Below are 23333 nucleotides of genomic sequence, written 5' to 3'. Positions count from 1 at the left end.
TAAGTCTCGTGAAAATCCACTCCTTGGTGCTGATGATAGCCTTTGGCTACTAAACGAGCTTTATACCGCTCAATGAACCCATCCGCGTTTCGTTTCACTCAAAACACCCATTTGCATCCAACTACATTTTGATGAGAGGATGGAGGAACAAGAGACCATGTACCATTGTGAAGAAGGGCATCAAATTCCATATTTATTGCTTCACGCCAATGAGGATGCTTTATTGCCTCAGTGTAACAGGTTGGTTCTTGGGTCATATGAGAATTTTCTGCAATGAGAGCTCGTGGCAGAGGATATTTGATGGTGCCGTCATGGTGTGTTTTGGGCTTGAAAATATTATCTTTAGCACGTGTAATCATGGGATGATTAGAGGAAGGTCTTGCAGTTGTTGCTTCTGGGACGTGTGGACGTGAGTCAGATATGGGGACAGCAGATATGTTTTCCATTGCAGCTGCATGAGATGTGGAAGCAATTGTGGGTTCAGTTTCCACATGTTGAGCTACAAATTCTGGTGTGGGTCCCACATTAGGAGCAGCAAATGATTGCTGGATATGAGGCTCCATATGAGAAGCAATAACATTTGGAGAATCAATGACATCTGGAGAGTATGATTCACGTGGCATCACATTTGATGGAGAAAAATCCCTTGTTGTTGAGTCATGAGGATTTAATGACACACTTGGCATTGAAGTGGGCAAGAGTATATTCTGCAAAAAAGAGTTAGTAGAAGCATATTCTGGAGAGTGTGATGCATTTTCAGAATTGTTTGAGAAGGGAAATAATTGTTCATTAAAAACAACATCCCGAGATAAGTAGATATGTCCCAAGGATTGATCAAGACACCTATAGCCACGGTGATGGAGACTATATCCCAAGAAAATGCATGTTTTTGAACGGAAATCAAGTTTGTGACGATTATATGGACGCAAACATGGCCAACATGCACAACCGAAGACCCTTAAAAAGGTATAATCGGGTTTGGTATGATAAAGCATTTCAAAAGGACTGAAATGTCGTAAGATTGGAGTTGGTAGACGATTGATTAAATATGTAGCAGTAGCAAATGCCTCTTCCCAATAAGTATGAGGCATAGGAGATTGGGCTAGGAGGGCAAGACCCATTTCTGTTATGTGACGATGACGACGCTCAACGGACCCATTTTGTTGATGGGTGTGTGGGCAAGCAATACGATGAATAATTCCATGATTTCTGAAATAAACATTTAAACGACGAAATTCACCACCCCAATCAGTTTGTATTGCTTTAATGGTTCGATTAAATTGTTTTTCAACTAGTGCTTGAAATTGATAGAAAATTGGCTCAACATTAGATTTCAATTTAAGAGGAAAGAACCATACAAACTTGCTATAATCATCAACAAAGATAATATAATAGCGACTGCCACTAGTGGAAATAGCAGGGGAAGGGCCCTATACATCACTGAAAATTAAATCTAGGGGTCCATGGGACTGAGATGCAGAAAGAAGAAATGGGAGAGAATGGCTCTTGGCCATTTGAAAATCAGAACATACTGAGGGTCGTATTTTATTGGACACTGGAAGCTCAAACTTACTTATGATCTTGGATACAGTTGGAAATGCTGGATGACCAAGTCTTTTATGCCATCCTTCAAGAGATACCCGAACACCACTAAGAGCCCATGGAGATGATGAACGAGAAGAAGGACGCATGGATAGAGACCATTAAGGAGGGGTCCGCGATGCAGAAGCGTCCCCGTACGACAATCCTTGATCAAAAAATAGTTAGCATGAAACACGAAATAAACTTTATTATCATGAGCAAATTGTTGGACAGATAATAAATTTTTCTGAATATCTGGAATAAGTAAAATATTTTTGAGTGAGAATGAATGATTTTCAGTTTCCAGATTTGAAGAACCAATATGAGATATACACAGACCTGTACCATTGCCCACTTGAATGTTGTCTGTGCCATGATAATCCTCATTTCTTAGGGAAAGATTTGCCATGTCTGCAATAACATGGTGCGTAGCACCAGTATCCGAATGCCAGTCCGAGTTGTTTACAGAATTAGTTGATATGGCTAAGAGAGCATGAGACTCAGACGGTGGGGAGACATCACGCTGAAATGCCAGATCAAATCGACGGAAGCACTTAGGAGCCATATGTCCAGTTTTCCCACAAAGTTGGCACACAGGTCTTTGGTTCCCATAAGAATTTCCAATATTGGAAGCACCACGTGACCGTGGGTGATATTGTCCTCTTCCAGTGCCACGATACCTGGGCTGAGAGGTGTGTTGATAGCCATTGCTATCTGGGCATGCATTGCGTCCACGAGAGGAATGCTGTTTTGAAGCAGCATTGGCAGATGGTTGTTGGAACCATGTGATTGATTTTGATGATCAATTCGCATCTCATGAGTAAAGAGATGATTATATAGCTCTTCTACGCTCATTGGGTCGAGGCGTGTGGTGACGGAAGTCACAAAAGGATCAAAGTCCGATCCTAAACCAGCAAGAAGATATGAGGTGGATTCATCCTCGGACAGGGGCTTGCCAGCAGCTGCAAGCGTGTCGCTTAGGCTCTTGACACGTTGAAAATATTCTGAAATTGTAGCATTGCCTTTGCTCAACGTCGCAAGTTGAGTCCGTATTTGAAAAATACGAGATCGAGATTTAGAGGTGTACATCCTCTCAAGAGGCATCCAGACGTACCTGGAGGTTTCATACCCAACCATTTGGGCAAGCACATTGTCAGTCAAGGAAGACATGATTGTGCTTAGTAGAAGTTGGTCCTGTTGAAACCAGCATTTATAAGCTGGATTAGGAACCATAATTGAAGAGCTAGTGCTGGTAGCAGCAGTAGCAACGAGCTTTGGTGGTGATGAAATGGAACCGTCAACATAGCCATACACATCATGTCCCTGTAGAAAGGGAAGCAGTTGTTGTCTCCAAGAAGGATAGTTGTCACGTCCAAGTTTGACGTAGGTAAAAGTAGGTGTAGAAGAAATGGTTGGTAAGGTAGAAGATGAAGCGGAAGATGAAGAATCAGACATGGTGACGTTAGTCAATAAAGGCTCTGATACCATAAAGAGAATGAGACAATTCTTTTGTGAATATGTTTTCACTACTTAAATTCAATTGAACCCTATGTGCAATATAAATAAGCTTTACAAGATAGAGAGTATGGCTAAGCTAGGACTGTTACAAGTTCAAAATTCAAACTATGTTTATCTATAACAATATTGAAACCAACACTAATCTTGAGTATCTTCATAAGTGGAAGATAGTGTTGGAGATGAGGTGAACTACTTGCTTATTCAAATGATTCAAATTTACTCTGATCTTGAGGTAGACTCCTTGTCTATGACGGAGTCTTCAATAATGAATAAATGTCGGAAAACATGTTACTGGCATTTGATTAGTGACCATTTTAACTACCAATAATGTAGTATCTGAAAAATTACAGTTACAGGCATATACTACATATGCCAGAATATCCTAGCACAAATTATTGAGCCAAGAACGAAGCATGTTGCCCCAAAAGTAACCTACAAACTCTTCTTGTGGCATAGTCAGATTCTCTTGTGCTCTTTTCCGTTCTTATAACAATGGACTTTCAATTTGACTGGGTCTTGAACCTTCAGCCTTAGCTTTATTTTTTTTTTGTATCCATAGTAGCCATATTTAATCTTCATAAAATCAAGCATGATAACATTCTAATAGAAAATAAATTATTGTACTTACAAAAAATAAAAAAAAATAAAAAAAAAATTATTCTGAGCAGTCAAGAAGTCAACACACTTCAACTATAATATTAACAAAGTCTTCAAGTTGTTGAGACACATTGAAAGGCAAGTGCTTATGCAGCTTTCTTTTCATGAAGAAAGTGGTGGGGTTTAAGAAGTCTTCTAAGTTGCAATGTCATTTGTAAAGTATATCTATCACCCTTAACAACATCCTCTGAAGCAAATGATTCAAGTTCAGCCATTTTTTCTTGTGTGAGTTTGACAGACAGCTCCAATTTTCCAGTTGAAGTTTTTAATCTTGGTGGTTCCTAGAATGGGACACTACAAAAAAACTATAAGTTTAGTGACGTGTCTATAGTGTCCATTTTTTTGTCTCGTCACTAATCAATGACGTGTTTATTTTGCCATGCCACTAATTAGTGACATGGCAAAATAAACACAGCACTAAGTAGTGACGTGGCAAAAGTGCCGTTGATAGTTAATGATGATCTTGAAGTACTTGTATTTTTTGTATCTTTTTAGTAATCTGTATATAGATTGTGTTTTGTAATCTGTATATGTATATGCTTTATTCATATCTATATCTACTTTGTAATCTAATGTTTTGATTTTGAATAGTTGTAATTGTTAATGATCGATGAAAATGTATATTGTTGTGATTGTTGATGTATTGATGGAAATGTAAATTGTTGTGATTGTTGATGGAAATCTAAATTATCTATCATCTCAACCACCAAAAATTTTAAAAAATATATTAAGGAGATAGAGCAAAAACCAAAAATAAAAAAATAAAAAATTCTGCCAAATTTAGTGATATGTTTGTTTCTGACACGCCACTAATTTAGTAGCATGGCAGTTCGATCTTGTCAAGCCACTAAATTAATGGCATGGTAGTTCCTAACACTCCACTAAATTAAATGGGATGGCAACTTATTTAACTACGTCATTAAATGGGAATTAGTGATATGTCAAAAACACCACTAATCACAAGTCACTAACAGTTAATAACGTGTCAGACCTTCTTATACTTCACTAAAAACCTTCCCTTTTTATTTTATTTTTTTGTCTTTTTAATTTTTTAATTTTTGGGTAGCCATCATTCCCTTGGTGATGAACCCAGGCCAGTGCTAGCTAGCTATGATGAGGTGCATTCCTTCCTCGTCATTTCATTAACACGAACGCCCAAATACGATTTTGTTATGCTCCAGATTTTAATTAATACTCTAGCTAGGAACAGCCTCTTGAGATCCCTATGCTTAAGAACAAGAACAACTCTAGCTGGAGATCGATCAGACTCCTATTTTTAGATACTCAAAAGGATATCAGATACATTAATTATTTCCCTGGATTTTCACTCTTTGACCCATTTATTACTTGGACATCAGACATTGCTTTTAATTATGCAACAATTGTAAAGCTGTATGGCTTCACAAATGACCATAATTTCTCTCTATATATGTCTCATAACCCAAAAAAAAAAAAAAAAAAAAAGAAGTTAATCTTCTATACTTTTTTTAATTCTTCTATTAATGTATCTTTGCAAAACTACTGCCATTAATTAGTAGTCACGACCTAATGATGTGCTAACTACATATTTATGCATAATGCCTACCAAAGGACTAGTCTTAATTAGGGTTCCCTGCAGTTGCTTTTATAGCCCAAAAATTGACCCAATGCTTCTACACCTGTCCAATGCTTTCATAGCTTAAATCCACACACACTGCCGGGTTCCATACTTGCAGTTACAGTTTAGTTTCCATCCCACATATATGTTACAGTAAGCTAGGTTACTGCTGCACTCTCAAAGGAACCCTCGCATGCATATATATATATATACACACACGCCAATATTGTACACCTTAGGCTTTTGGGGTGGAAGTTGATATTGTATGCATGTCGTCCTTATACTAATATTAATGCATGTACTTCTCTTGTTTGACTCCTTGGGTGATTCTTGATCTCCCTAACAATTGGTATATATATATAGAGAAGAGAAATGCTAGGAGTACTTAAAGTTTTACTAAGAGAACCTTACAAACTAACATGAAATCTCATGTGGCATCTCTCTTAATTGACAAACTCATTTAAAGCTCCCCATGTCATCATTCTCTTCTCTTTTGTCAAAAAAAAAAAAAATAGCTGCCTTTGTTCTTTCTCGGTTTCTCCTACGCACTCAGGCTTTTAATTCCTTCATCTTCCTGAAAAATCTGTCCATCTTCCTGCTTCATCTTCATGTTCATCTTCCTTAAAGAAAAAAAAAATTATTTGCCTTTGTTCTTTCAAACTGACGCACCACGTGATAATAATGGACATCTATTCTGATTGTTTGCTGGATTACTGCCAAAGGTGATCGGGCACCTCTTCTCTACTGCCAAAGGTACCTCTTCTTTTTTGTATGAATAATGAACATCTATTCCGATTGTTCGCTGGATTACATGATAACAGAGAGATAAAAGATTTTTTTTTTTTTTTTTTAAAAAAAAAAAAAAAAAAAAAAGAGAGAAAAAAGTTGTCTCAAATCCCACTCATTTTTTGGTCAAGTCTGTAAGTGCTACGTACTCCACATGTTTTGATGTGTTACACATAGAGATAAAAGTTGTCTCCTTCCTGCTTCTCTGATATATCTTGTCCAACATCATGCTACTCATTAATTTGAAAAATGGAAGGGTCATTGTTCTAATATGTAGTTTGATTTTTTTTGCTGATTGCCAAAAAGGGTTGAGAATAGGCCCTTTTTTTTATAAAAAAAAAAAAAAAAAAAAAAAAAAAAAAAAAAAAAAAAAAAAAATCAGGGTTGAGAATTGTTTGCAGTACATGCAAGAAACAGTCATTTTAGTTTAGCATATCGTTTGGATTTTATTTAACTGTAATTATATATTGTAGCTAGTAAGAGCTTTGATATGTGATAATAATAATACTAACTCCAATCATATCCATTTAAAATCACATTCTTAATTTAATTTTTGTTTCCCTTGTAGGGAGCTTCTTTTAGCACAAAAGTTGAAGTTTGAACTTATCTTCATCCAGTTTGGATCTCCTATAACTTGTGAAATTGAGACCGAGGAAAATAATGAATTTATGTAATGATGAAGCTCTTGACCCTCCTCTTAGCCCTCCCATCAGTTAGTAAAAAAAAAAAAAAATTGCTTGTATTGTATGATTTGTTCAAGTATGTTAATTGTTTCCTTTTCAATTTTTTTTTTTTATTATTTTTTTTTTGTTTTTTTTTTTTTACATAAAAAATATAGGTGGTAAGCAAATTGAATGTGAGTTAGATGTGGATGATGATGAGGATAATGATGGACCAAAGAAAATTATTCTTGAAAATCAAATGGTTGAAGAACCGAAGATTGGTATGATGTTCAATTCTGAAGAAGAGGTTTTATCATATTATAAACAGTATGCCAAACAAGTGGGTTTTGGTGTGACAAAAAGAAGCTCTGCAACTGGAGATGATTGGAAGTTAAGATACTTCACCATTGCATGTGTTCGTCAAGGCTTGTCAAAAAGTAAATCATCTAATATTGTTAGGCCAAAACCAATGGAGAGAATGGGATGTAAGGCGAAGATCAATGTAAAATTAACAAATGATTGAAGGTATACATTGTCTACTGTCGTGCTTGAACACACTCATGTTGTAAGCCCAAGCAAAACAAGATATTTTACATGCCATAAGAAACTAGATGCTTATGTGAAAAAAAAACTTATAGTAATGGATAAAGCTGGAGTCCGCCCGAGTAAGAACTTCAAAACTCTTGTTGTTGAAGCGGATGGGCATGAGAATCTTTCATTTGGAGAGAAAGATTGTCGAAATTATATTAACAAAGTAAGGAATGAGTTGCTTGGAGAAGGAGATGCCGAAGCATTGCGTAACTATTTAATGAGAATGCAAGAAAAAAATGACTGTTTTTTCTATGTCATGGATTTGGATGAAGAAAGTCGGTTGAGAAATGTGTTCTGGGCGGACGCATGAAGTAGGAAAGCGTATGAATCTTTTGGAGATGTCATAACATTTGACACAACCTACTTGACTAATAAATACAAAATGCCATTTGCACCTTTTGTTGGAGTTAATCATCATGGCCAGTCCATTCTTTTTGGGTGTGGATTACTATCAAATGAGGACACCGATAATTTTGTGTGGTTATTCGAAGTATGGTTGAAATGCATGTCAGGTCGAGCTCCTAATGCAATTATAACTGATCAAGATAGAGCTATACAAGCTGCAATTGCGAGTGTTTCCAAGAGCTAAATATAGATTTTGTTTATGGCATATCATGAGAAAGCTTCCGCATAAGCTTGGATCACACTCTCAATATGAAAAATTTAAGGGCACTCTATTAAATTGTGTATATGACTCTTTAACTTGTGTTGAATTTGAAAGCAGATGGCAACAAGTAATTGAGGGTAATAATCTTCAGGAGAATGCATGGTTGTGTCAATTATATGGTGAGCGACATCAATGGGTATCGGCATATGTGAAAAATACATTTTGGGCTGGAATGTCCACTACAAAACGAAGCGAGAGTATAAACGCTTCTTTTTATGGCTATGTGGGGCCAAGTACCCCGTTGAAGAAATTTGTTGGAGATTATGATAATGCTTTGATGAGAATGGTTGAGAAGGAGCGTCTAGCTGATTTTGGTTCGTTTAATAAAATATTTACACTTATAACTTTGCATTCTATTGAGAAGCAACTACAAGGTATTTACACCAATGAAAAATTCAAAGAAGTTCAAGAGGAGTTTAGGGGATTCATGATGTGTCTTCCATCTCTACTGAAATGCGAAGGTGCAATTTCTACGTATGAAGTTATTAATCGTGTTAGAGTTACTGATGACTTCACAAAAGAAGTAAAGTATTGTGTTTACTTTAATGACAATGAATATGATGTGAAATGCATTTGTAAATTGTTTGAATTTAGAAGAATCATGTGCAGACATGCCCTTATTGTTCTCACATTGATAAAAAGTGTGAAAGAGTTGCCATCCAAATATATTCTTAACCGATGGAGGAAGGATTTGAAAAGAAAATATACCTTCGTTAAGAGGAGTTATGATGATTTGAGTAACAACCCTGAAGCACAAAAATATAACGATTTGTGTAATGATTTTGCAGAAGTAGCATTGATCGCATTAAAAAACATTAATGAAATCTATATGAAGGCGAAAATTGGTGTACGTAAGTTAAAGGAGGAATTGCTTCAAAGTAGGTCAAGGGGTGAAAACAATATAAGTAGTCCACCTTCACATCACCTTCCAGGTGCATATTCCATTTGTAATGAAGCAATTCATGGGAGGTCTACAAAATGTGATAAGTTGCGGAGTCCTTTAATTGCAAAAAGTAAAGGGAGACGGCGATCAACACGAATGCAGTCTGTTGTGGAGAAGGTAGTTAAAAAGTTAAAATTCAAGAAGATACAACAGAAGAAAAGACAAAAACAGGTTGCTTGTTTGTCTTTATTTTATTTGTATATCTTGCTCGAAAAGCAAATGCATATATTGAATATTTCACGTGTTTTGTATTTGATCATCCTTACTACTTGTTTTTATGCATATATGATATCTTAATGAAAGACTTCCCAAGCAATAGGAGAAGTTGAAATGAATTTAAATGAAGCCATCTTACCTTCTGTAGCCGCTTCTCAAGACAATGTAGTTACTCAGGTGCAATTTATGTTTCTAAGTGACGGTGAATATATGATCATTGAAGCATTGTACATGGAATTGTATATCCTTATTTCTTTTATGAATTTGAAGCTTTTTTTTTTATAAAAAAAAAAAAAAAAAAAAAAAAAAGTTGCCAGATTGAGAGATGGAATGAGCAAAGGGAAAACATAGAATTTCAATGTTATCTGTAAACGAGGCAATGACAAGCATCAGGTCAATCATCCTAATTCATTTTCACAAATAATTGAATCGATCATATGAGTTTATATTAGATTGGTACATGGTCTAAATATTATTTTGTATACTTTTTTGATTTGGTTGTATTTTGAGATATTTTAGTGATATTAGCTAACTTTCTCTCTTTCTTGGACTCCCAGGAAGGATGATTCAATGGAACACGACCTTCTAACATTGGGCAAATTCAGAATATACTAACATAAGAGGAAGTTTGTGTTGAAGTTTGTTGTGTTTTGGTCTTGAACATTGATTTTTTTGTATTGAACAATTATGAATGTTGAAGGCATTTTATTGCTTTTTATGATTGTAAGGAATAGTGAATATGTGAATGGTACCTGAATTAATATGCAATTGACAGTAGAGAAATAAACCCCTTTCAGTTCTTTTCTTAAAGCATTGGGTGTAGTATGTTAACAGTGTTTATTTGAAAGTCATGTTGACATGGATATTACAGAATGAGTTGAAGATCCAGGTACCACAGATGAAAAGTATGTATGACACATCAAAACATGTGGAGTAGCCATTCCAGACTTGACAAAAAATGAGTGGAATTTGAAACACATAGCTAATACCCCCAATATTTATCCAAGAATCACAAACAAGCTGTACACTTGGACCACCATACACACTGATCAAGGTTTTGTAAGGTGGAAGTCAATTGAACATAAAAAAGAACAAAATTTATTTATTTTTTTTGAAATTAAATTGGAACTCAATTTAGTCGAAACTTGAACTCAATCCAACAAACAGATTACAACTCAGCCTTTGGCTACACCACATGCCAAATCAAACAACAAAAACACCAGCCGAATCTAGATACACCAAAAGAAACCAGCAGCTAGAAACAGAGCATGTAGTAGCAGCAAAATCTGCAGCAAAATTTGTGTCCGTTCATGCATTAAAACTGCAACAATAATGCAAATCTTGAATATGTAACATCATCAGGAACACACCCGAAACTGGGCATCTTCTCAAACCACTCCACAGCCCTATTTTGGACAAAACAAATCCTAGCTAGCACAGGTACTCAGAGTCGAAAACGTAACATTATCAAGTTTAACCCCTCTCTCAAGCATTTCATCAAGCAGCTTCTCTGCTCTATCCATATTCCTACACTTTCTAAGCACCTTCGAAGTGGAGAGGAAAGAGAGCAAATTTGTGGAGAGCAAATTTGTGCGGCTAAGGAGATCTCTCTTAGATCGTGCGGCTGAGGAGATGGCACTTCTTCACCTCATTCCCTCGTCTTCCTCTTCAGTCCCCTTTAAACCCAAGCCCTGTATTGATCTCTTAGAGACGCAGTTCTTTGCGAAGGAAACGCAGCTCCCTACTTCGGTGCTCGGCCTCGTCACTCTCTGAGAAGCACCACATGCATCCACCCAAGTCGAACGACGGGGAAGAGAATCTGGAGGCGTTGGCGAGCGAGGTGGAGGGGCACATGCTCTCGAACCGGCTTGGTGGGAAGTTGGGGAAGGAGGCACAGTGCGGCTGAGGAGGCTGCGTGCGTTGGAGATGGACAGATTTTTCAGGAAGATGAAGGAAAAGCCTGCGTGCGTTGGAGAAACCTAGAAAGAACAAAGGCAGCTAATATTTATTTATTTTTTTAAAAAAAAAAGAAAAAAAAAAAAAAAAAAAAAAAAAAAAAAAAGAGAATGATGACGTGGGAAGCTTTAAATGAGTTTGTCAATTAAGAGAGATGCCACATCAGATTCCATGTCAGTTTGTAAGGTTCTCTTGGTAAAATTTTAAGTATCCCTAGCATTTCTCATATATATAAGAGATTGACATGGTTAGCTTCCGGTATTATTTAAACACCAAATATTATTTTCACTTTCTATTTTCAGATATGGTTAACCATTTACGATATTTCTGGAGACTTTGACCATATGCAATAAGTATTTTCCAATATTATTTACATGTATGCCTTGCCCACATGTATAGATACCGGTCAACTCTACCGCCACTCCACAAATCCTAAATATATACTTGGTCTATCTTTTCCCGATTAGGCTTAATTAATTAGGTGCTATAAAAACAAAATTACAGTATTGATGTTGTAATTTTTTCAATGATAAAAATTTAACTTTATTTTCTCCGTCCCTTTTTTATAAAACACTTAAAATTAAATCTTGACCGTTAAAAAAACTACATCACTTATGAAGTAAATTTTTACAGCACCTAACCCTAATCCGTTTGCCTATGGTATTTTGTGGTTCTATTAAACAATTATTATATATCGTTTCTTTGTGTTTATTATTATTTCTGTTTTGGTTACATTTGCAACAATTTCCACCTCGGTGTTGATAACCTTTGGATGATTATTATTTTATTGATGGATTGTGATTTCATTCTCTTCAAAAAGATTTTGGTTTGAGGAAGAATAAACATTCTCGTCGTTATTTATATCAAAAAGACTCAATCAGAATATAGAAAAACAAAATAGACTACAAAATTATGAAACATAATTTGTTTTTGATCAATTGGATCAATACTTTACCCTCTCTATTTTTCCCCTTTTTCCCTTCCCCCACCCCCCCCTTGGAATTAAAATAAATAAATAAATAATAAAATTTGCGTATTTTTACATTTTTACCCATTTTAACTTTTTTTCATTTAGATCTTGTACGGTTTTATACCTGAAAAAGTGAACAAAATCCAGCAAACATAATAATTCATAAAACGAAAAGAATGATAAAAGTAACAGAATAATGTCAGTGACATCAAAAAAATAATCAATACAACAGTGTTAATGGGTAATGAGTAAGAGGTATATATTTCAAGCACATATATACTACACTAATTGGATTTACATTTAATATTTATCTGGTAAAGCATACATGGAAAGTGAAAGAAAATCAACTGTCACACATAATAGTACATTGATCAACAACCTGTACAATGCAATAATAGTACATAATTCAATCCCTTGTAAGCATGGGTGCAAGAACACCATCCCCATTCAGTTTGTTTAGGTAAGACCAGAAATCCAAGGAGTAGCAACTATGTACAAATCATTCCTTCTCTTGCAAGATAATCCCAAAGACTCAGACATGTCGATTTCTTCTGGTTTGATCTCATTGGGGAGCTTCCACTTGAAGTGATACAACAACTGAGAAAGAGCAAGTTCAATGGTAGCTAAAGCAAATGATATGCCTGGACATATCCTCTTACCACCTCCAAATGGAATGAATTCAAAGCTTGCTCCTTTAAAATCAATACAACAACTGTGGAACCTCTCTGGGCGAAAGCAATCAGCATCAATCCAATATTCTGGATCTCTGCCAATGGCCCATGCATTAATGAGTACTTTTCTGTTGCTTGGAATCAGATACCCACTAAGTTCACACTCTTCCCTTGATTCTCGTGGGATTATGGCACCAGGAGGGTGTAAGCGTAGTGTTTCTTTGACAACTAATTTCAAGTAATCTAGTTTCTCTATGTCTGTCTCGTCAATGTTCCCCTTCCCACCAACGACTCGTTGCACTTCAGCTTGCGCCTTCTCCAGTACTCTTGGGTTTCTCAATAATTCAGACATTGCCCATTCTATTGTAGTTGCTGAAGTCTCACTTCCTCCAGAGACGACGTCCTGAAAAAGGATTTTGAACAATAAGAACATTGCGGCATGCATATTTTGAGTAAGCCATTTGAGCCAAAAATCAAGATAATCAATAGTGGGTTGTTGCGAATATCCTTTTGCAACAAGTCTTGTTTTGTTTATTTTAACAAAATTACTTTGCATTATATTTGTTAAAGTAAATGATGCTGCAGATGTTCTTCTCAGTGTTGCTGCTCATGCTCCTGTTCAAAGCCAGGAATGTCGAGAAGCTGGTTTTGCTGTCCAAGATAAGGTTCTACTGTAACAGAATGTTGACAATATACCAGACACGTCTTTAGCTCAAGTGCAAACACCTAATCAAATTCAAACTCAAGATAAAGATTAGATGATACTGAAACTTGAGATCAGATCAGACGCAGATTAATAAAGAGATAACAGAGAAGACTACATATTATTTTTTATTTGATTTTGTAAATTCAAATACTGTAATTTGTCTTAACAACCACAAGTGTATAGTTCTATATATTTCAATGGAACACACGGGTTGATCATCTTGATCAAATGTCAAATTTACTTTTATGGTATCAGAGCCTCGTAGGCCTACGCTTAATATCGACCCATAAATGGCCTCTCCAAGCTCTAACTCCACTTCCAATATCAGCTTTGCAAATTTTGCTCTCCCGAATTTCACCCAACTAATTTCTAGTAAGTGGGATAGTCACAACTACCTTATGTGGTTGTCTCAATTCTAAACAGTATTGAGAACCCATGATTTATTGCGCATTGTTGTTAACGGTTCCGAGCCATGACATCTTAAATTTCTCCATGATGATCAAGGTGAAGCCATCTTGAATCTTAAGTCTACTATCTAGACTAAGAAGGATCAGTACCTTCTTAGTTGGATAAATGTAATCTTTCAGCTACTGTCTATGGCCTTAACACTTCAAAACTAACTTGGATTACTTTAGCAAATAGATTTGCCTCACAGTCTCGGTCTAGAGTTGCACACTTGAAGAGGCAACTGTAGAATCTCCATTGGGGCTCCAAGAATTGTGCTTAGTACCTGCAACTTGCCAAGATATGGGCAGATCAATTAGCAACCGTGGGTAAACCAATAGAGGATGATTGATTTGATCTACTTCATAGTGAGTGGTCTTAACCCGGAATTCAATCCATTTATTACCTCCTCTTTTGCTACACAAGATAATCCTCTAAATTTTGAGGATTTTCAAGATGAGCTCCTTAGCCACGAAATGTTTCTAAACCAGCAGCAAACCATTGCACCATACACCTCTGTCATTGCTCTCTATACACAAAAACCAGGAACCCGAATATGAAATACCCACCTCAGGAACAGAGGCCCAAGTTCTCTTCTCACCCAAACACCTTTGCTCCTACAAAACGACCTGCTCCAAGCAACTCTGCTCACTGAGGAAGGCCTGATTAGCCAGCCTTCATTAATAATTTCAGCAATAATACAGGGCTCCTTGACAGATCTGAGGAAGAAATAATCACGAGGCCCTTGATTGCTTCCATAGGATGGATTATTCATACCAAGGGCACCATCCTCCTACCCAACTTGCAGCTAGGGTTGCTCAAAGTAATGCTGCAGTAGAAGATCAACAGTGGATTACTGATAGTGGCCCAACAGTGGATTGCTGATAGAGGCCTTTGTATTATTTTTTATTTGATCTTGTAAATTCAAATACTGTAATTTACCTTAACAACCACGAGTGGATAGCTCTCTATATTTCAATGAAACACATGGGGTTGATCATCTTGACCAAACTCCATTCCTCAAATTTACTTCCAATATTTATCCTTGTAAATCTACTTCGCATTGATAATTTTCTTGTCTTGAGTCCTATCAACCAGCTTCCATACATAGTTTTTCTCAATTACTTCAATTTCATATTCAATAACTTTCTTCTTCAAAATTCTGCTCTTACAATGCCTCTTCAAAATTTTCAGGTTCCACAATACAAAAATTGCATCTTGCTTAAATTTCAATCAATTCCTTCTCTTACTAGAGTTGAGCTTGGTGTTATAAAGTTGCTCTTGGAGAGGATAGTGAGCATGGTAGTAATAATGGTGAAGCAGAACATGGCGAAGGTTGAGAAGTGTCATCATTATTTTCATCCTCCTGAGTTGGTTATTCATGTAAAACTTTTTCCTCACTCCCATTTCCATTTAGTCAACAAATATAACATCCGGCACGATGATTATTTTGTTGGTCTTCAACCTTTACAACCTATAGCCATTTGACATTAAGCTATAGCCCACAAATATACATTTTCCACTCGCATCCTTTAATTTAAGCCTCTTCTCCTTTATAATTTGAGCATAACAAATACAAGTAAACACTCTTGGATGTTTTACAATGGTTTTGTCTCATTCCAAAGTTCAAAGGGTGTTTGAATCCACATGCCTTAGTTGAACACTTGTAAATCACATAAATGGTTAACATAGTAGATAGCGTGAGAGATAAAGAATAGAAGTTGCGACATCTTCTACTCGAAAGAACAAGCCAAGGCTTGAAAGAAAACGATAAAATTCAATGTTGATTATATTCTTAATTCAACAATGATGTACTCACTTATGTTCTGCAATACTTATTACAAGAGGAGACACCCTAAAAGGAAACAAATCAGCAAAGAAGGAAATGACAAGAAGAAAAAGCAAGCTAAAATCTAAAATAGGAAAATAACAAAACTAACGTCAAACTAGAATGGACATAAATTAGCGACAAACTGGTTTGTAACTAATTTTAACAAACTAGTTTAATGAAATGACATTGTCTCTTAGCATGTAAGAAGCACATGCGTCTCATATGTTTTTTTAATAGCTTTAATAAGAAAGCATTAACACATGTCACTTTATTAGACTAGTTTGTAGGAATTAGCTACAAACCAATTTGTAGATAATTTATGTCCAACTAGAATCAACACTGAGCGGGTTCCTATATGTGGAAAGCAAAAATAATCATCTCGTGTGGGATTCAGAAGTGGCTTTCCATATACGGGCTGCAGGCAAACTGCATGCCTTTGAATCATTCTAAGAACACATGCATTCCTACTTTTGTTCTTCCTCAGTCCTGTTTGTTGAGCTTCTATCAAGTTTTCTTTGAACTTAGGCACTTGATACACTGATTCAACAATGCCCAATAACTATAAGTAATTAAATAAAGTCCTCATCTTAATGCACTAAAAATCATAGTTTTCACCAGAGAAAAATGAAACTTGAACAATGCTCCAATTTACACTACTTGAGCTGTGATGATGTTTCTCTGTCAAACATTTTTTCTCTTCCTGTCCCAAATACTTTTCTGAACATGGCTCTGATACCAACTTTATTGCCTAGATATTCCAACAAGTATAGAATACAAGAAAAGCTAAGAAAACAAAAGCAAATTAAGTTCTAAAAGAAAGTAATGTTTCTAAACTCTTCTGTAGAAAACAGAGGACATCTGCCATCTGATTTTTTTCCTTCTCTCTTACTCCAGTAATGCTTACAACCTTAAATACTTCATTTAGAATCATTTAAACCATAGACATTTATTTCAGTGTTACATTCCTTAGCAAGTTAGGCCTGCCGCTCTCATATTACTGGGAGCCGTATTGTGTTAGACTTTATCTTTACGTAAGAGTCATAGTCCAAGTCCAAGTGGAACTATAAGTTCTATTGAAGTGCAGTATTGGAATAAAGTATGGGCAGAGAATTATTCAACAAATCAGTGCTTGCATTATGAGCTCCATGTTCCCCCTAAGAACCTACCCAAATTATCTCATTACGGACTTACTATTTAGGTTTCTAACATTCTGCGCTATATATATATCACCTAACATTGACTTAAATTAACGAAACATAACTCAAACTAAAGTGGAGCCAGTTTCTTCTGCTCTGGAGTCTTCTATGTGCGCCTCAATATCCCGTGCAAGCCACTGCGTTTCCAGGTATGTCATTGCCGGCAATCTCTGGTCATGTCTTGGCGTATTCTGGGCCTCCTTTTGCGACAACCTCCTTTGCCTCTGCTCCTCCTTCAGAAGCAGTAAGTGTCCCCTTTGGGTGCTCAAATTTGGATTTTGAAGGGTTTTCTCCAACACTCAACTTCTCTGAAGTTGGGTCAGATTCCTTCAATGTCTCTACTTAGGGGGCGGCTGGGTTGGGAGAAAGGCTCCGCCTTTCTCTTCCGGTAATGTCAGAGTGTGGGGCTCCATCTACTTGTCCGAGTCCAAATCGATTCTGAGATATCACCGGAGATCGAAGGTAGGCAGAGGTGCTCAACTGGATGCTTCTCTATTTGACGAGGTTGTGACAACTGTCAATGCTCTGACAAAGCCGTGTTTGGGTACTTCTTCTCAGGCCTTGGGCGAGGCCGTGGTCCAATCCTTGCCAAAGCCAGGTGGGGGAGTGGTCGATAAGTCTCCTCTGTCTAGCTTTCTTCGACGAAGCTTCCTTCTCCCGAGTGTTCCCTCCCCTTTGAGTGGTTGCACTTCTCCAATTGCTGAAAAGGGTTTGAATTTCAAGTCGAATGGCTTGATCGAATCTCATAAGTGGCCGGTAGGTTTTGACCCATTTGTAGAGATTGTTGTGTGGGATTAGTGGGATGAGGTTTGGGTTGGGGAGGAAGGAGACTCCCCTTAACCCTTGGGTGTCTATCCTCCCGACATGCCCCTAGATTGGGTGTCGGATAGTGTTAAGGATGAAGATCCATCCTTCACAATTTGGGATGCCATTGAAGAGGATTTCCATCAGGTTAAAAAGGGTGCGCGTCTTAAGATCAAAGGGAGAAGAGAGGTGTTGAATATGAAAAGCTCCATTAACTATGGCAATGCAAGCGTGCCCTCTAGGTGGAGGAAAGGAAAAGCTTAAGTGCTATAACATTGAGTGCTCCTTGTGGGTTTCGAGTTTAAGAGCTTAGGTCCTTGTGAGTTTGTTTAGGTTTTTTTTGAAGCTTTAAGTGTTCCTTGTGGTTTCGAGTTTAAGGCTTAGGTCCTTGTAAGTTTGTTTGGGTTTCTTTTGTGGGTTGGTGTGGTTGTTTTTGTGTATATTTCATGTGTGTTTATGGGCGCCAATTGAGTCGAGACTATTTAACAGTATTGTAAACAGTAGTTTCAAAATTTACAGCACATTAACCATGACAATAAACTAAATTTTCTTTTTCTGAGCAATATCGGTAATAAATTTATAGATCTTACTGGCATACCAGAGTGACAGCTTTGATGTGGTTTCTCGTGATATTGAAGTCAAGCCCACCCGTCTCCCGAAGATGAAGAAGCACATCAAGTACATCGTCATCATCACCCGCATCATCTTTGGTTGTACTTGTTTGCATCTTATCACCGATTATATCATCGAGAATCTTGTCCATCTTTTTGTGTATTTTCTCCAATGCGGGCTTCATCCCAGTAAGGAAAGCAAGGAACTTTAAGGAAGGGAACACATCAGGCACATTGAAGCCTCCACTGAGACTAAAACCTTCCTTGACCAACGAGATGAACTCTTTTTCATACTTGCACTTCTTCCCAAAAGCCGCCCTGGAAGCGATTCTATTCGTGAAGGAGAAGACTTTCTCGCTGAGATTGATTGGAAGCCCCCCGGACAAGGAAATTGATTCAACAAGATTGCACACCTCTTCTTCCCTTACCGATCTAAACGACAGGACACGCTTAGCACTTAGGAGCTCCATGACACAAATCTTTCGCATTTGTCTCCAATAATCACCGTAGGGAGTGAAGACAATACCTGAAAATTTGTAGGTCAAAATTTCAACACCAAGAACGCTAGGTCGATTTGCGAATACAGTGTCATGTGTCTTGAGCACCTCTTTGGCTACTTCTGGTGATGAAATGATTACAGCCGACACCTCACCCAGTTGCAATTGCATGATGGGTCCGTATTTCTTGGCCATGTCTCTCAAGGAATGATGTGGTAGTGATGAAAAAGCCAGCTGGTGGAGGTTCCCTATAAGAGGCAGTTTCCATGGTCCAGGGGGCAACTTCTGGACTTGTGTCTTTGAGGCTTTAAAGCTAATAAATCTCTTCCAACAAATAAACAGGATTGACAGGAAGAAGAAGAAGAAGAGCCAAGTAGAAAGAGGAAAGGAGGGATATTTTAGCATTGCAACTACAGAAATTCTGATCTTGGGACTTGGGTCTTTGAAGCTGTTCTTCACGGGTATGAATTATAGACAACGATGACAACATCCCATCGATGGGTATTATAGTCAAAGATGCTCCTTTGGTCTGGCACTTGCCAGGCCGGAATGCACGAATAAATGCCTGAAAACATGTTACTGACATTTGATTAGTGGCCATTTTAATTTCCAATAGTGTAGTGTCTGAAAAATTACAGTTACAGGCATATACTACATATGCCAGAATATCCTCGTACAAATTATTGTGCTAAGAACGAAGCATGTTGTTGCCCCAGAAGTAACCTCCAAACTCTTCCCGGCGCACGGTTGGATTCTCTTGGGGGCGCCGGGTTGGATTCTCTTAGGCTCTTTTGCGCTCTTATAATAATGGGCTATTAATTTGACTGGATCTCGGGCCTTCAGCCTTCGCCTTATTTTTTTGTACCGATCGTAGCCAAATTTAATCTTCAAAAAAAAAAAAACTATTCTGAGCAATCAAGAGCTCAACACACTTCAATTATAATATTAACAAAGTCTTCAAGTTGTTGAGACACATCGAAAGGCAGGCTTATGCAGCTTTCTTTCCATGAAGAAAAAGAAAGTGGCATGGTGGGGTTTCAGAAGTCTTCTAATGCTCCGTTTGTTTCGACGTAAAATGATTTCCGTCGTAAAATGATTTCGACGAAATTATTTTCAGAAAAAATGATTTTCTTGAAAATATTTTGCGGTGTTTGGTTCGCACGAAAAAATTACGAAATGCAAAAATCAGAGTTTGTCAAATATCGCCGGAATCCGGCAACGTCCGGTCGCCATCGCCGGATTCCGGCAAAAAATTTGACCGAATCCAGCCAAAATGGCCGGATTCCGGCCGGAATCTTCCGGATTCCGCCTGATAAATGGCCGAATCCGGTCATATCCGGCCAGATCCCGGCCATTTTGGCCAGATCCGGCCGGAATCTTCCGGATCCGGCGCCGGTACAATTCCGGTGACCTGATTCCGGCGCCGGCGGGATTCCGGCGACCGGATATTCTCGGACTCCGACGCCAACTGGATTCCGACGACCGGATGTTGTCAGACTCCGACGCCGACCGAATTCCGACAACCAATAATTGTTAAATTCTGACGATCGGATATCAAATATGCATGTAAGGACGAAGAGTTTCATTTCGGAAAACGATTTACGGTTTTAAAAATCGTAAATCGTTTTCCGAAAATTAAAGAAGCTTTTACGGTCAAACCGAAAATGATTTTCGTTGACCATTATTTTCGCCCCTACCAAACACCGAAAAATGTCGAAATCGTTTTTCAGAAATCATTTTACACCGAGACAAACGGAGCATAAGTCGCAATGTCATTTGTATAAGTATATCTATCACTCTTAACAGCATCCTTTGAAGCAAATGATTCAAGTTCAGCTATTTTTTCTGGTGTGAGTTTGACAGACAGAGCTCCAATTTTCTAGTTGAAGTTTTCAATCTTGGTGGCAAAATAAACACACCACCAAGTAGTGACGTGACAAGAGTGCCGTTGATAGTTGGTGATGATCTTGAAGTACGTGTATTTTTTGTTTCTTTTTAGTAATCAGTATATATATACTTTGTAATTTGATGTTTTGATTTTGAATAGTTGTGATCACTACAAATATTACTACAATTGGATAACCGGTACTGTAGACACGCGTCCAATTAGACACGTGTCTTCTGAAAAACGTGTCTATTTGTACCATCTTCACAATTGGACGCGTGTATTTAATACGCGTGTCCAATTGGACACGTGTATTTAATACGCGTGTCCAATTGGACACGTGTATTTAATACACGTGTCAAACTGTTATTTTTTTTCAAATATAATTTTTTTTAATTAAATAGAATTTCAACAATTGGACACGCGTATTTAATACTCGTGTCCAATTGGACGCGTGTATTTAATACGCGTGTCCAATTGGACACGTGTATTAAATACACGTGTCAAACTATTATTTTTTCCCAAATATAATTTTTTTTTTAATTAAATAGAATTTCAACAATTGGACACGCGTATTAAATACGCGCGTCCAAACAATTGGACACGTGTATTAAATACACGTGTCAGATTGTTATTTTTTCCCAAATATAATTTTTTTTAATTAAATAGAATTTCAACAATTAGACACGCGTATTAAATACGCGTATCAAACTATTATTTTTTTCCAAATATAATTTTTTTTAATTAAATAGAATTTTAACAATTGGGGACGTGTATTTAAATACACGTCCCGGATTGGGACAGTTGCGCGGGAGAAATGCTGGCTTATATATGTGTGTGTGTATATATATATATAATTTTTAAAATTCAAATAATATAATAATATAATAATAGATTATATATATATATATATCGGAAATGGGTAGCAGGAAGCTACCCATTTCCGATCTGGATTCTCTCTCTCTCTCTCTCTCTCTCTCTCTCACTCTCCGTCACAGCCGCATCGGCTAGCTTCCGGCCACCGCACATCAGCCCTTCCCGCCTGTGAGACGCCCTCTCTCCACTTCTCTCTGCTCGGTTCTCGGTCTCTCTCTCTCTCTCTCTCTCTCTCTCTCTCTCTCTCTCTCGCTCTCCGTCACAGCCGCACCGGACAGCTTCTGGCCACCGCGCATCCGCCCTTCCCGACAGTGAGACGCCCTCTCTCCACCTCTCTCTGCTCGGTTCTCGGTCTCTCTCTCTCTCTACCTTTCTCTCTCTATCTCTCTCTTCCTCTCTATCTTTTTCTCTCTCTCTCTCTCTCTCTCTCTTTCCCTCTCTGTGTATCCCTCTCTGTATCTCTATGTCTCTCTCTCTCTCTCTCTCTCTCTCTCTCTCCCTATCTCTCTCTGCCGCTCTCTGTATCTCTATGTCTCTCTCTCTACTCTCTCTACAGTCCGAAGCCAAATCCGTCTGGCTAGTACTGCCAACAATTCAAGGTCCTCCTTGCTCATTTTCCCCAGGCAATGCTCGACTAAGACTCGAAATAAACAATAACATTAAATTTAAATAAACAATAACAGAATTAAATTGGAAAAAAAATTCTAAATTGAAGTTTTTATTTAATTAAATTTTTTATTTATTAACCCAAATAAATTTAAATAAACAATAACAGAATTAAATTGAAAAAAAAAATTCTAAATTGAAGTTTTTATTTAATTAAATTGTTTATTTAAATGAAAATTTCAATTTGAAATTTTTTTTTTTAAAAAAATCGGTTTGGTACGTGTATTTTCATACACGTGTCAAACTGTGCAGTTAGTGACTTGCACATCTGACACGCGTGAGACGCGTGTCAAAATGCACGTGTCAAACTGTTTGACACGTGTACAACACTGTACACGTGTCAAAATGCACGTGGCAATTTGTAATTTTTTTTGTAATCGATTATTAATGATCGATAAAAATGTATATTGTTGTGAATGTTGATGTATCTATGGAAATGCATGTAAATTGTTTTGATTGTTGATGGAAATCTAAATTGTCTATCGTGTCAACGGCCAAAAAATTTAAAAAATATAATTAGGATATAGAGCAAAAAATAAAAACAAAAAATAAAATTTTTTGCCAAATTTAGTGGCGTGCCTATTTTTGACACGCCATTAATTTAGTAGTATGACAGTTCTTGCCACGTCACTAATTTAATAACATAACAGTTCCTGACACGCCACTAAACTATACGGCATTGCAACTTAACCACGTCATTAAATGGGAATTAGTGATGACCTTATTAGTGACGTGTCAAAAACACCACTAGTCACATGTCACTAACGGTTAGTAACGTGTCAGAAGTCTAACACGTCACTAAAAACCTTCTCTCTTTCTTTTTTTTTTTTTTTTGGTAGTCATCATTCCCTTCGTGATGAACCCAGGCCAGTGCTAGCTAGCTATGATGAGGTGCATCCCTTCCTCGTTGCCATTTCATTAACAGGTACGCCCAAATCCGATTTTGTTATGCTCCAGATTTCCAGGTTGGAAACTGGGTAGAGACTGCAAGCAGTGAATACA

General features: G+C 37.3%; 1 protein-coding gene across 1 annotated transcript; it reads right to left on the bottom strand.

Moving 5' to 3' along the window:
• Positions 1 to 12321: 12321 nt before the first annotated feature.
• Positions 12322 to 19632, bottom strand: LOC133878832 (premnaspirodiene oxygenase-like). The gene is made up of 2 exons (XM_062317375.1): positions 18395 to 19632; positions 12322 to 13218 (listed from the first exon to the last, which is right to left on the bottom strand). The coding sequence occupies exons 1-2, from the start codon at positions 19307 to 19309 to the stop codon at positions 12601 to 12603; spliced, it is 1533 nt and encodes a 510-aa protein (XP_062173359.1). The 5' UTR covers positions 19310 to 19632; the 3' UTR covers positions 12322 to 12600.
• Between the last annotated feature and the right edge of the window lie 3701 nt (positions 19633 to 23333).

This window comes from Alnus glutinosa, chromosome 10, assembly GCF_958979055.1.
Source record: "Alnus glutinosa chromosome 10, dhAlnGlut1.1, whole genome shotgun sequence".
Taxonomy (NCBI): domain Eukaryota; kingdom Viridiplantae; phylum Streptophyta; class Magnoliopsida; order Fagales; family Betulaceae; genus Alnus; species Alnus glutinosa.
The sequence above is the reverse complement of the archived record's forward strand: the minus strand, read 5'-3'. Positions and strand labels throughout refer to the sequence as shown.

Coding starts and splice junctions, on each gene's coding strand:
- LOC133878832 (XM_062317375.1), bottom strand. CDS start 19,309: ATGCTAAAATATCCCTCCTTTCCTCTTTCTACTTGGCTCTTCTTCTTC. Junction 13,219..18,394: donor ACATCAAAGCTGTCACTCTG/GTATGCCAGTAA, acceptor ATCCTTTTTCAG/GACGTCGTCTCTGGAGGAAG.